The sequence below is a fragment of the Dioscorea cayenensis genome, chromosome 12 (genome assembly GCF_009730915.1).
Source record: "Dioscorea cayenensis subsp. rotundata cultivar TDr96_F1 chromosome 12, TDr96_F1_v2_PseudoChromosome.rev07_lg8_w22 25.fasta, whole genome shotgun sequence".
In the NCBI taxonomy this organism is placed as follows: Eukaryota; Viridiplantae; Streptophyta; class Magnoliopsida; order Dioscoreales; family Dioscoreaceae; genus Dioscorea; species Dioscorea cayenensis.
Genome location: NC_052482.1, coordinates 1,082,064 through 1,094,381, shown reverse-complemented (window position 1 = coordinate 1,094,381; position 12,318 = coordinate 1,082,064). Strand labels below are relative to the sequence as shown.

At 32.6% G+C, this 12,318-nt stretch overlaps 2 protein-coding genes across 3 annotated transcripts; both read right to left on the bottom strand.

Moving 5' to 3' along the window:
• LOC120273389 (bidirectional sugar transporter SWEET16-like) lies at positions 1 to 2,648 on the bottom strand. Its single transcript, XM_039280015.1, has 6 exons — positions 2,540 to 2,648; positions 2,388 to 2,424; positions 2,095 to 2,305; positions 759 to 920; positions 526 to 645; positions 1 to 409 (listed from the first exon to the last, which is right to left on the bottom strand). Exons 1-6 carry the CDS (start codon positions 2,571 to 2,573, stop codon positions 95 to 97), a joined length of 879 nt encoding a protein of 292 aa, XP_039135949.1. The 5' UTR covers positions 2,574 to 2,648; the 3' UTR covers positions 1 to 94.
• Positions 2,649 to 5,679: 3,031 nt separating this feature from the next.
• On the bottom strand, positions 5,680 to 12,062 carry LOC120273800 (glyoxysomal fatty acid beta-oxidation multifunctional protein MFP-a-like). 2 transcript variants are annotated; one of them, XM_039280508.1, is made up of 18 exons: positions 11,918 to 12,062; positions 11,076 to 11,147; positions 10,926 to 10,985; positions 10,791 to 10,847; positions 10,647 to 10,714; positions 10,476 to 10,557; positions 9,627 to 9,682; positions 9,210 to 9,512; positions 9,033 to 9,119; positions 8,684 to 8,858; positions 8,458 to 8,579; positions 8,183 to 8,346; positions 7,860 to 8,114; positions 7,587 to 7,709; positions 7,355 to 7,475; positions 6,478 to 6,626; positions 6,239 to 6,377; positions 5,680 to 5,961 (listed from the first exon to the last, which is right to left on the bottom strand). In XM_039280508.1, exons 1-18 carry the CDS (start codon positions 12,009 to 12,011, stop codon positions 5,926 to 5,928), a joined length of 2,163 nt encoding a protein of 720 aa, XP_039136442.1. In that variant the 5' UTR covers positions 12,012 to 12,062; the 3' UTR covers positions 5,680 to 5,925. The 2 variants fall into 2 exon arrangements, 1 of the variants encoding a protein (XP_039136442.1); XR_005540625.1 differs by lacking the exons at positions 5,680 to 5,961; positions 6,239 to 6,377 and having other exon boundaries at positions 6,490 to 6,626; positions 7,355 to 7,477; positions 7,588 to 7,709.
• Positions 12,063 to 12,318: the final 256 nt, after the last annotated feature.

Genomic DNA, 12,318 nt, shown 5'->3' with positions numbered 1-12,318 from the left:
TTCACAACTCTTACATACCAAGTTACTAATGTTCTACATAAGCAACATTAAATGATCTTCAGAGTGGAATTAAAAATGCAGTGAAGATTTTAACTTAGAACTTGATCTCAGAGGAGGCTGAGTTGGTGTTTTGGTGCCAATAAGATTGAAGTTCATAAGGAGTCAGTGAAATGGATTTCACTATTTTGTTTAAGCTATATTGCCGGGAAACCGACGGCTTTGGAAGGCTTTTTACTTTGTTCAAGTGTTTCTCTTGATGTGTTTCAGTATCCCATTCTTGTTTTTCCACATCAACAAGTTGTGCCGAGCCCTCTCTATCGATATCCTTCGGTGGTTGTCGTTTTCTTTTATACACTGCATAGACGATTAATTGAGCTGAGCCGAGAACAAAACCGATAGCATTTGGAACCTACAAGCAAGTAAAAAATCAGCAAACTCTTAGATTTTGTATGTTATGTGTTTCACATTTTCCGTATTTCATTATGTAATAATGTTTATGGCTTTTAAGACCGAAACAAGACTTACACCGATGAAATAGTCTTTGAGAAGTGCGGCGTAGATGCTCCACACGCCGCCGTTGAGGAAGAGGAAGAATGATAGTGAGAAAGGCATGTACTCGACACTCTTTGTTCGTATCACCATACTCTGCATTCATTCATAAAAATGTATCGGCTTACTCATCGATACGGTGAAAATTTTCAACTAGTGATGTGACTAAAGGTCTTGTACATTTAACAGAAAAATATGAAATCGCTTACCATGGCTGCCATCGGTGACGCATACATACCCACTGTAAGAGCTGCACATACAAAACCGACCACGAGAAGCCTAACACTTCCATGGATCGCGAGAAGAGTGATCAAAACTACAGCCCCGAAGCATCCGATGTTCAGAATTCCTACTACTTTTGCCATCTTTGCCTAAATTTAACAGAGAAATCATCGGCATAATGCTATTGAACACAATTAGACAGTAAAATAGAGATTGGTTTAGTTTTTCTCTTCTTTTTCGGCAGTTAATCTTACAAAGAAACAGTAAATTTAATTTAATTTCAATGACTTTTACCATCTTTGCCAAAATTTAACATGACAATATCAATAGATTGCTTTAATTTTGTCGATCTTTTCAGTAAAATCTATTTCAATCTAACAAAGAAATTACCAAAGATAAAAATCAGCAAAAACAGTAAATACACAACAGAACAAAAATCTCTTGAATTATGTTATCATTCTCAGAAAAATTCAATTGCTATGTGGAAATCAATCTTGTAAAGAAACAGATGATTAAAACCAAACACTCTCTAATTGAAGAAATCCAGTGTTTATCCATAATCAGGGGCAACATTTATTTCAAAAAGAAATCTAATTCTCATATTATCATCCATTTTTGTCAATTTGAACAACAAAAACATGCACTAATTTAAGGCAAGAAAATAACTCGAAAATGAAAATTTCAGAAAGGGATGAATCTCTAATGAAATTAAAATCAAAGCAATCAACATTAGCAACTCTTATAAACAAACAAACAAACAAACAAACAAGCAAACAAATAAATAGTTTTCTCCATTGTTTAATTACTCTTTGTCCTCTTCTTACTTTAACATGGAAGAAAACACATCATTGTGGCAACAAAAACATCACTAACATAGCACAAGAATTTCAGAAAAAAGAAAGCAAAGGTAGCAACTCTTATAAACAAACAAATAAATAAATAATTTTACTTCTTTATTAGAGAACTTAATATTCCATTCCCCTCCCAACTCAAAAAGTCGAGAGTTCGAATCCTCCACATTTCTCAAATAAATAAATAAGTTAATAGTTTTCTCCATTGTTTATTAATCACTCTTTTTCCTTTTTAATTATCTTTTAAATTACAATAACCATTGAAGAACACCTCATTGAGATAACAAAAAGATGCACTAACTATAAAAAAAACAACAGATTGAAATTAAACTCAGAAATCCTAAAAAACAAAAACTAGAAATCAAAGGAACTAAATAGTTTTTTCCACTGAAGATAACACTATCAATTAAATCATGAAAACAAGTAGAATTCAAACAATAATAAAAGAAAAAAAAAATTCCCAAAAATTTACCCTTGTTTCCTTGGGAGCATAAAAGAGGAATAGAATAACATAAATGGCTTGCATCAAGCTTCCAATGGCATTAACAGTGACAACAAGAAGTCCACCAGGTTTCAAAAGACCATAAAAACTCCACAAACAAGTGCTCAAAAGAGTTGTAGTGTATGGAACCCACTTGAAATTCTCTGTAGACTTCTTCTTAACCACCCTCTTAAAAGTACCACTTCAAAACACAAACCAAATAAAGATTCAAACTTTAACATCCAAAAGCTTTCAAAAAAGAAGGAAAATTTTATAAAACTCACATTGGAGAAGTGAAGACTAGAATAGAGATTACATTCCCTGCAACAACAACAACAACAACAACAACATAAGAAAAATGAAAAGAAGAAAAAGAAAAGAATGAATGCATGCATGAATGAAAGAAAAGGTTTGAAGAGATGACAATGAAACTTGCCTATGATTCCCACAATGAAACTGAGGTCTGCCATGGCTGTGGAGAGCTTGGTGTTTGGTGCTTGGAAGTTAAGAGGGAATGAGAATGGAGATGAGTGTATATAGTACAATATATGAGGTGGGTGGTGGTGTCAATCCTCACCAAACCAAAACAAAAAAGGTGGCCAAAATCTACCATTTTAAATAAATAATATTTTTTTTAAAAAAATAAATATAAACAGACCCAAATCACGCAAAAAAAAGCGAAACGAACATTTTATACAAAAAAAATTTCGATGCTAAAAAATCGGAATGAATACTTTTATACAAAAATTTTAATACTAAAAGACCAAATGATGGTCAGCTAATAAATAAATATTTATTAATATAAAAAATAATAAAAATAAATAGTTAATAAAAATAAAAATATGTGTATACACACTCTTGAAATAAATTTATTTGTTGAAATAGAAAACATGTGGTTTTGTTCACACATTTCTATATATATATATATATATATATAGGACTTGTGTATATATATATATATATATGGTTGGATTTGGTATGATATGTTTAAGTTTAATACTCATTTTGTAATATGGCTATTTCATAATTTTTAAAGAAAATAAATTATGTTTTATTAAATTAAAGAAAAATTCTCAAGAAAGGTAATTATAGATTAATAAATTTTAAAAAATAAAATAATAATAATAATAAAAGTTGTAAAAATGAGCTGGTATTTCATTACTATCTTTGTAATAAAAGAATTGATATTTTATTTTCTTCATATTTTTTTATATAAATTTTTTTTTATAAATGTAGACAAACCACACTTTCAACATATGAGTTGAACGGAATACGAACTCTCCATTTTTGATTTAAAAGACAAATAAACTACAACATTTTTATTGTAGATTTTTTTTAAAAAAAAATCACTTAAACAAACTTATCAAAAAGAATTTTTGTTTTTTGATATAAAAAAAGTTTCTTCATTTGTGAAATCTCATCACACATTTTATAATTTTTGATGTAATTTTTAACCAAAAAAATAGTATTTTTAATATGAGTGCTTCCACAAGCACATGTGAAGTCACTTTAAAAAGTTTAAACCAAAAAAATAAAAAACGCAAAAAATCCAAACCCAACATTCTTAACTTGAGTTACAATTTTTTTAACTTTTTAAGAAATAAATCAAACCAAACATACACCATTAAAAATCAATTTTACATTAATCAACTCATATTTATTATCCTAAATAATTAATTTTTTTTTATTTTAACTTTTTTTTTTTCTAAGATTCGATTCAAATAAAAACAGATTGAAAGACCACACGTCAAACCGACACGTGAGCTGATTTCAACTTGTCTAGTTATGTTGGTCAAGTTGCTTTCCTTCTTTTATGGTTGGCTTACCTTTGGACCATATTAAACTTATTCTTGATCCTCTTTGTCCTTTACTTTTTGGTTCACACAGTGTTGATATCTAAACTATGAATGTGTTTTTTTTAGTGTTCAAGATTTCAAAAGGAATTTGAGTTCTAATGCTTATGTTACACGTTGCAACTTTATTATTACTTATTAGTTTGTAATGGAGTAGTTATATTATACTCAGTTTTAAATTTTATTTATTTTTGTTTTCGGTTATTCATGTATCTAGATAGGTTAATCATGTATCAAGATAGGTCAATGATGATCAGTGTTTCTTGTTTTAGAAATGAAAGAAATAAAAAAAAAAAACTTGTGATTTTATGTATTTGTAAAATAAAAGAAAAAATTATTAACAGTATTAACTCTTCTTTATTTGACAGGGGAAAAATTGGTAATTTACTCTAAAAATAAGTTTTTGTTAACGAGAAACTATCCACCCTTAAAAAAAAAAAGTCTCCATTTCTCTTTAATTTGTGAAATCACAATTTTTTTTTATATATAATTTTCACTTTAGAAATTTATACATAATGTTAATGTATGGTTAAATCATATCGATATGATTATGATTATGCATATGAGTAGTTATATTATATGAACTATGTGTCATTAATAAATGATTAATCACATGGTATTATGATATTGAATACTTGATGAGAGCTTATCTGCATATAAAGATGACCATTTGGTTTATGTGTGAAAAATATTTATATTAATGATAGCATATATCAGCATACTTTTAAGGACTAAAAGGAAAGGTTTCAATGGAATATTTATTAGAAAAGGATTGATGTTTGTTTGGTTTAGTTAAACCAACCATCATTAATGCTTGCCATTTAACTTTATTAATTAAGTGAGTTAATTATTTCAAGTTAGGGAGTTTTAGGTTGAAAGTTAGTTTAGGTTAGTGTAGCACATTCGGAGCTGGTTCTTTTCATAACTTTAAAATTAAAACAAAATTAATTATACAACATAATGGTTTCATTTTTAATACATAAACTACAATTTTATTAAAAAAAGAGAAGAGTATACTCAGTAAGCACACGAAAAAATACAAACATTATAATTAAAAAAACTCTTTAAGACTTGCACAAGCAGTGAGGCACTCTAAACAAAAAGTGATTTCATAATTTTTACTAACTTAAAAACAAAAAATATATATAACAAAATTTGTTTTAAAAAGAGCATTGCTAAGGTAATAACCAAAATATACCTTTTATCACATATGCCCCTTCAATTTTTTTTTAATTGCTAATATATATCACAGTAAAACAAATATTCTTGTGAATAGAGGCCAGAGAGTGTACATAAGCACATGAAAAACATTGCAGAGGTATATCTTTAATTATAAGGTTTTGCATATATTTTGATATATATATATATATATATAAATGTGGACAAACCACGTCAAAGATACACACAGACGTCAAGTTAATACTTCAACACACATATGCCCTCACGTAAGATGAGATTCAAGACTCTTCGGTCTAGACACAAACACCTTCCCGATGCTTATAGACCAAAAAGTTATAGGAGAATAATTAAAATTTAAATAGCGTTGATTTAGAGAAAAAATAAATAAATAGTAGAACAAAACACATTTTTACCATTCCCATAACCTACATGTTAAAATCTTCATCATAAAAGTGCATATATACTTTTGAATAAGCAACTTTTATCATCATGGCATTTAAGCACTTCAATATAATGAACTTGTTCATTTCAATCACAAATGTAGTGCAATAAAAAAGCCTCAATTAAAAACCATTAACTTTTCACTTGGTTCAAAGAGACTATAACTAGTAGTTGGCCCAAGTCAGACTTCCTAATATCATCACTAACATATATAACTACCGTTGCTGTATTTTTAAGTTCCAGTAACATTGATCAAGGACTAGAAGACTAGAACACAGACCAAATTATTATTTAACTCACATAAATTATTATTATTTAACTCACATCCGAATTAATAGCTTGATAGTCTTCATAGCCGAGATTTCACTTGATTTGCAGCAGCACTCTGCATAAATTTCAAAGGGTTAGCTTTGTGTACAATCATTAATTTATACAATACAGAGAGTAGCAGGTTGTGGGTACATTATACCTTGATATCTTACATAGTATAAAGTACATAGAGTACAGTTAAAATTTTCTTTGAAATAATGAACATTATCATCTCAAAATAATTTGAATGATTATCAGTTGTCTCAGAAGTCTATTTGGTAAGTATGTTTGACAAAAGATGTGATGCAGTAGAAGGCATTAATTTCACAGAAAATGAAAAGGATAGTTCTCACCAGAGGAATGCCTTCAGCAGCTCTTTGTGACAGATAGGAACAAGGCTTGAAAGAATCGCCGTACGTCTTCGACCACTCATCTAGCCTCGAGTATATGTACTTTGCTCCAAGTCTATCAGCCCAGAACAATAAGCCACCCCTGGAATGAAAGACAGGTCCAGTGCTTTAGAACAAAATGATTGACTTAGTAATTGAAAAGAAAAGAGAGCTTATTTTCATCAGAAAAAATTTAAGAAGACCTGTAAGGTGGGAAACCCATGCCCATGACAGAGGCAATATCAAGATCTGAGGCTTTGACAGCAATCTTCTCGTCTAAAATGCGGCAGGCTTCGTTCACACATGGGAGGAATACCATCTCTATTATATCCTTATCTGTTAACTTCATTAGCTGCATTCAGCTCAACCGAAATGTATGCATTAGTGTCTGGGTAAGTGCCAAGCAGTGGTTTTATCATCAAGTTGGTATTTGTTTACTTGTTCAAATGGTACAACCAATAGAAGGAATTCATACTGCATTTGTGCTAATGGAGAATGAAAACATTCCACTACCAGAATTGAGAATTGCTTGCCATAAAATCAGAAAGAAAGCAAACTAATGGGATCTTTCAAACAGCAGTCAAGGACATGAGTCAAATCATGTTTGTAAACAATCATACCATATCTTTTTGGTAATTTTCAACCCACTGGAGAAAAAGAATCAAAAAGCAAAAGAGTAGGTGCAACTGCGCACACATTCTGGTTAAAGGGTGGAAGCAACCAGCAAGATAGGAACCTCATGAATCTCAATTTATCAAAATGTAATGATTTTCACAACCTCAAGTGTTTAGTTGAGGCATATCCTGTGTTTTCCTACGACCTCCAAACAAACACCCCAAGTTGTGCTACGGTTATTCTACCAAACTTTTTTAAATAATAAATATATTCAGTTATTAATATTAAAATAAATTAGAACATATATATTTTTTGTTTTTAAATTTTTTATTTTTGATTAATATAAATTAAAGTTAGATAAAACTTTGTCCTCTGCAAATCCAAAGCCACCTTACAAGCACTGGATGATAAATATAAGTCGGAACTATGACCCTAGGAATAAAAAATTTCAAGGATGGACCGAACCTTGGGATCAGGAATTACACCAGCTATGCTCCTTGATTTTTCAATGTATTTTTTAATTTCAGGATCAGGACTAGCTCTGCGTTTCTCGTTGTATAGATAGAAACCCTTGCGGACAGCTTTCACCTAAAAGTTGAAAGAGATGCATGGATAATCAATTAGTCTGCCAAACTATAAGAATAATCTGTAGTGCATTAAAAATTGAATAGCTCAAATATGGTCTAAAGAATATTTACCAGTCCTCTTATCTTCCACCATCATCGGAAGTAGCATTGACCTGTAGCATCTTTCGGGGTAATTCTCGAGATATGAGATACCAGAAGCTATGGCAACTCCAAAGCCAACCAGGTCAACCAATCTGTTCAGTGAAAACGAGAAAAAAAGATCATTCAAATCTCATGAACAGCAATGTGTCAGACCCATCATCTTGCATTATCGTGCAGAAATAGAAGTAAAAAACTTATGAAAACCAATGCTATAAGTTTTGCAAGTAGAGATTTTCTGATACCTAAAAGGACCCATTGGCATTCCAAACTTGGTAACTACATGATCAATTTGGTAAGGATCTACACCATGATCAACAAGTAACAATGCTGATTGTGTGTAAGGGAAAAACATTCTATTGACAGCGAAGCCGGTACAATTTCCAACCACGATGGGGGTCTTCCGAATCTTCTTCCCAACATCCAACAAGTCCTGAATGACTTGTGGGGATGTCTTATGAGTGCGAACAATTTCCAGTAGTGGCATGATGTGAGCAGGACTGACAAAAAAGTATGCATCAATCAGAGATACAAAAGTAGAACTACCTATTATTATTGAATGCATTACCTAAAGAAATGTGCGCCAACAATTCGATCTTGAGACTTGGTCTTTTCTCCAATTAGATTCAAATTGATTGTTGAAGTATTGCTAGCAAGGATACAATGTGGAGGGCAGTGTTTTTCCAAATCAGCAAATATTTGCTGTTTAAGAGACAGATTCTCAATAACAGCCTGCGATGGGAGTAAATTTGAAGTCATCTAAGTAAAATCAACAAGGTCATGTAGGTAATTTAAAGAAGAGCATTTAAAGAGTTTGATGACAAAGATTAAATCTGCACTTACCTCAATGACCATGTCTACATCTTTGAATTGCTCATAGTCAAGAACACCTTTAAGGAGAGAAATTGTTCTCTCAAACTTTTCTTGAGTCATTTTTCCTTTGTTAACACGACTCTGTAAATTGGCTGGAAAGAGATTTTGCATGAGACACACATGTTGTTTTTCAGAAAACAAAACAGCAGACAGAAAGTCCAATTCAGCATTTAAAATTATTTAACATAGCATTCACCTTTCACTCGGTCAACCCCTGCGTTAAGAAATTTCTCGTTAACTTCTTTGAGTATGACCTGGTAGTTGCTCAGTATTAATGTTGTTGCAATGCCAGATCCCATAAGACCTCCTCCAACAATAGCAACTTTATTTATTTTTCTGGGCACTCTACCCAGGTCAGTAATTCCAGGAACCTACACATAGAAGTGATAATATAAGGATGTAGGTATGAAACAGAGAACACCATGAATAATACTGCAATAATAATAATTAAAAAAAAAAACTGCTAATGCTTAGAACTTCAGCTTAATGTTCATTAATGTAAGAAATGCATGAAATGAAAGTTTCCAAACTAGAGCTTGTTGGACCTTTGATGTTGCACGTTGAGAAAAGAAGACATGGACCAAGCTCTTGCTTGTCTCAGAGGATTGCAATTCTCGAGAAACTATTGCTTCCTATCAAGATAATATATAAAAAATCCTCAGTAAATGAATTCTAACTAGTAGTAAGAGGGAACAATACAGTAGGCAATAGCTAAGAATTACCTTGAGAAGTCCAGCATTAGGCCCAGATACTATACCTTCTTCAATGACATCAATACATATTAATGGGTGTTGCAGGTTGGGAGCTTGTTTCAGTGATTGAACCCTGGCAAAGTTCAATATCTCCCTTGCCTCACCAAGGGGTTCCAACTTGTCAGTTTTGTAAAGACTCTTCATCCATGGCCTTCTAAATTCAGCAATTTCAAGAGCCAAAAGACGAGCAGTATTCACTAGTGTATCTGATGGAGATATGGCATCAACAAGACCCAAATCAAGAGCTTCCTCTCCTTTAATTGGCTTGGACAGCTATCAATAATGCAAATGTGTGAAGGAAATTTCCAGAAAGAGGTTTTGCCACTGTCACTGGGTATCTTCACAATCAGAGCATTTCAAAATGAAGTAAAAATAGTACCACCTTACCAAGATCATTTCAAGAGCTTTTGAAAGGCCAACAAGGCGCGGGAGCCTTTGCGTTCCTATAATAACAAAGAAGGTCAATATCCCTCACAGAAAGATTACACGCACAATAGTGAAGAAGCCTTCAAAAAGACAAAAAGTACTTATTATTACACACCATTTTATTTATTATTTTTATGTTCTTACACAAAAATGGGTAATTTTCCATCATACCCTTGTAAAAACTATATTTTCTTATATACATCTATAATCATTGTTATTTGCTTATATGTGTCCCATTGATATTTGCTTATATATCCCAATGAGTGAAAGAAAAGAAAAAAAAATTAAACTACACCTCATTCTGTACCCTTCATCCATCCTGGGAGATGGAAAAGAGAAGGCCAAAATCAAGGACAAATCCCTTCGATGAATATTCAAAATGGATGTATAACTCTACGGTTCTTTTTTTCCCCGAACCCAAAGAAAAAAAAAACCTATAGACTGGTGGTAATCATAGAATAGTCACCAGCATTTTTTGATCTAATATTTTAAACCAAACAGTTAGGCCAAATTAATACAACTTTTTTTGTGAGCATGATAATATAAAATGGCTGTCAACATATCCAAAGATGATGTTACTGCAAAAACTAGTGAGCCATAATTAATGACAAATATCCTTTAGATTTTCTTTTAAATGCTTTAAACAAAAAAGAAATCCCTAAAGGCATAGCATCTTATTCGCATATGTTATGCACACAACAACCTTAAACCCTAAACTACAAATGAATATGAAGAAGCCTAACAAAACTAGAGACCAAACTAAAATTGGTTCTAGTTCTAATGGTAAATTTTATGTATTACTGTCAGTACCTCCAAGTCCAGGGATAATCCCAAGTTGAAGTTCAGGTAATCCTAGTTGAGCGGTAGGAGTAGATACACGAGCATGGCAAGCCTGTCTAGGCAAAATAGTCATGTCAGGTATCACAGCATTAGTACAAAACATAAGTACTTGTGGATACAGTTCAGAGTTTTGACAAATACCATGGCGAGTTCTAAACCACCACCAAGGGCGAGACCATCAATAGCTGCCACAGAAGGCTTTCTAGCACCTGATGCATTGAAGGAATACAGAAATATTCACAGAAGATCAAAAGATATTTAAAAAGATGAAAGCTCAAGAATTACTTTCTAGAGTGCCAGACAGAAAAACTTTTGATAAATAGCCAACTTCTGGCTCCTCCCCTGTTGACATGATAAAACAGAATTAACAGCTGAAGGCATAAAGTGATGATGTAAAGGAGTTAAGTTGCTATTTCTTACAGTTGCCCTTTTGACCAAAGGCGTTAATATCAAACCCGCCTGAAAATTTTCCTCTGGCTCCTGTACAAGAATCAAAGCACCAAACATCTATTGTATCACAAGGGACAATATCCCCTAAAAAAAAGCACCAAAAACAACTTCCTTTATTACCTGTAAACACAATGGCTTTCACATCATCTCTTCTCAAAGCTTGCCCAAAATTTTCTCCCATGCTTAGAAGTACTGCAAAAAGAGATAAAGAACAACTTCAAGTGAAAAATACTAAAGATCAATATCCCAAGACCATTTGTGCAAAGTTTCACTAAGGGATAGGACATCGGGACGCAGGTGGGTAGGCAGTTAGTTGCTCCAGTTAGGTCTCAAAACTTAATTGACAGTGTTTAGCACAGCAAGCGGGATGGACGCAACTCAACCAACTAATATCTAATCACTTAAAAGCCGAAACAACTACGTTTATGATTATTCAACTGATCTAATCATATAACTACCCTGGTATAAATCACAAGTCATTAATGGATGCTACACTTCATGAATTTACTTTGCAAAAAAATTCTATCATAATTTTTGTTATATAATTGCTTACACTCATTAATTATTTTTTTTTAGCTACATCTCTCTTAAATATGTCATCTTTTAGAACCCTAAGGCCAAAATCCACTTTTCCTAAAACCTAAAAGGAACAAGATGCTCTTGTTAGGCATTGAACTTAAAATCCAGCCATAATTCGATCTCTCTCCATTCAAAATCCCAATTCGAACACTCTAAACCAAAAAAATTCAACTTCGATCATCTCTAGTCTCCAATACCAAATTCTCATTACAAAAAGGCAAACCATCAAAGCATCCATCAACCCAACAAAATCATCACATTCTAGACTAAAAACAATCATGAATCCCAAGTTAAAAACATCAGATAAAACAAACAATCAAGCTTAAATTCCTCAACAAAAGGACTGAAAATGAGGTGGGATTGAACCGGAATAAGGGTGGTACCATCTACAGAGAGCGGATTGACAGGCGGATTGATGATAGTTATCACCGCCACACCATCGGCACCTACCTCCATCTCCGTTCTCCCCTTCGCCATTGCTCCCGCTCTCTCTCTCTCTCTCTCTCTCTCTTCGATCGAAGAGCGAAAAAAGTCAATTTGATGGCGGGATGTTAATTGCGGCCTAATTAAAGGGCGGTGGGTGATGGTTGTGTCGGCGTTTGACACGTGGAACTCTTCGCTTGAACACGTGGACTTTTGTGATTGGTCGAAGATTTTAATTGCAATGACACGTGGATGTTTTTGATTAGTTCAGTTGTTTAATTTGGCAAATATGACACGTGGATGTTTTTCATTGGTCGAAGTTCTGGTGGTGTTTTTGCCGCGTCAGATGATTATTTATAAA

Excerpts from the sequence above, each read along its gene's own strand:
- LOC120273389 (XM_039280015.1), bottom strand. The coding sequence starts at position 2,573 with ATGGCAGACCTCAGTTTCATTGTGGGAATCATAG. Across the intron at positions 2,425-2,539 it reads TTTCATTGTGGGAATCATAG|GGAATGTAATCTCTATTCTA; the intron begins GCAAGTTTCATT and ends TTGTTGTTGCAG. Across the intron at positions 410-525 it reads TCAAAGACTATTTCATCGGT|GTTCCAAATGCTATCGGTTT; the intron begins GTAAGTCTTGTT and ends ACTTGCTTGTAG.
- LOC120273800 (XM_039280508.1), bottom strand. The coding sequence starts at position 12,011 with ATGGCGAAGGGGAGAACGGAGATGGAGGTAGGTGCCGATGGTGTGGCG. Across the intron at positions 10,715-10,790 it reads TCTGTCTGGCACTCTAGAAA|GTGCTAGAAAGCCTTCTGTG; the intron begins GTAATTCTTGAG and ends TCAATGCATCAG. Across the intron at positions 7,710-7,859 it reads ATGCCAATGGGTCCTTTTAG|ATTGGTTGACCTGGTTGGCT; the intron begins GTATCAGAAAAT and ends TTCACTGAACAG.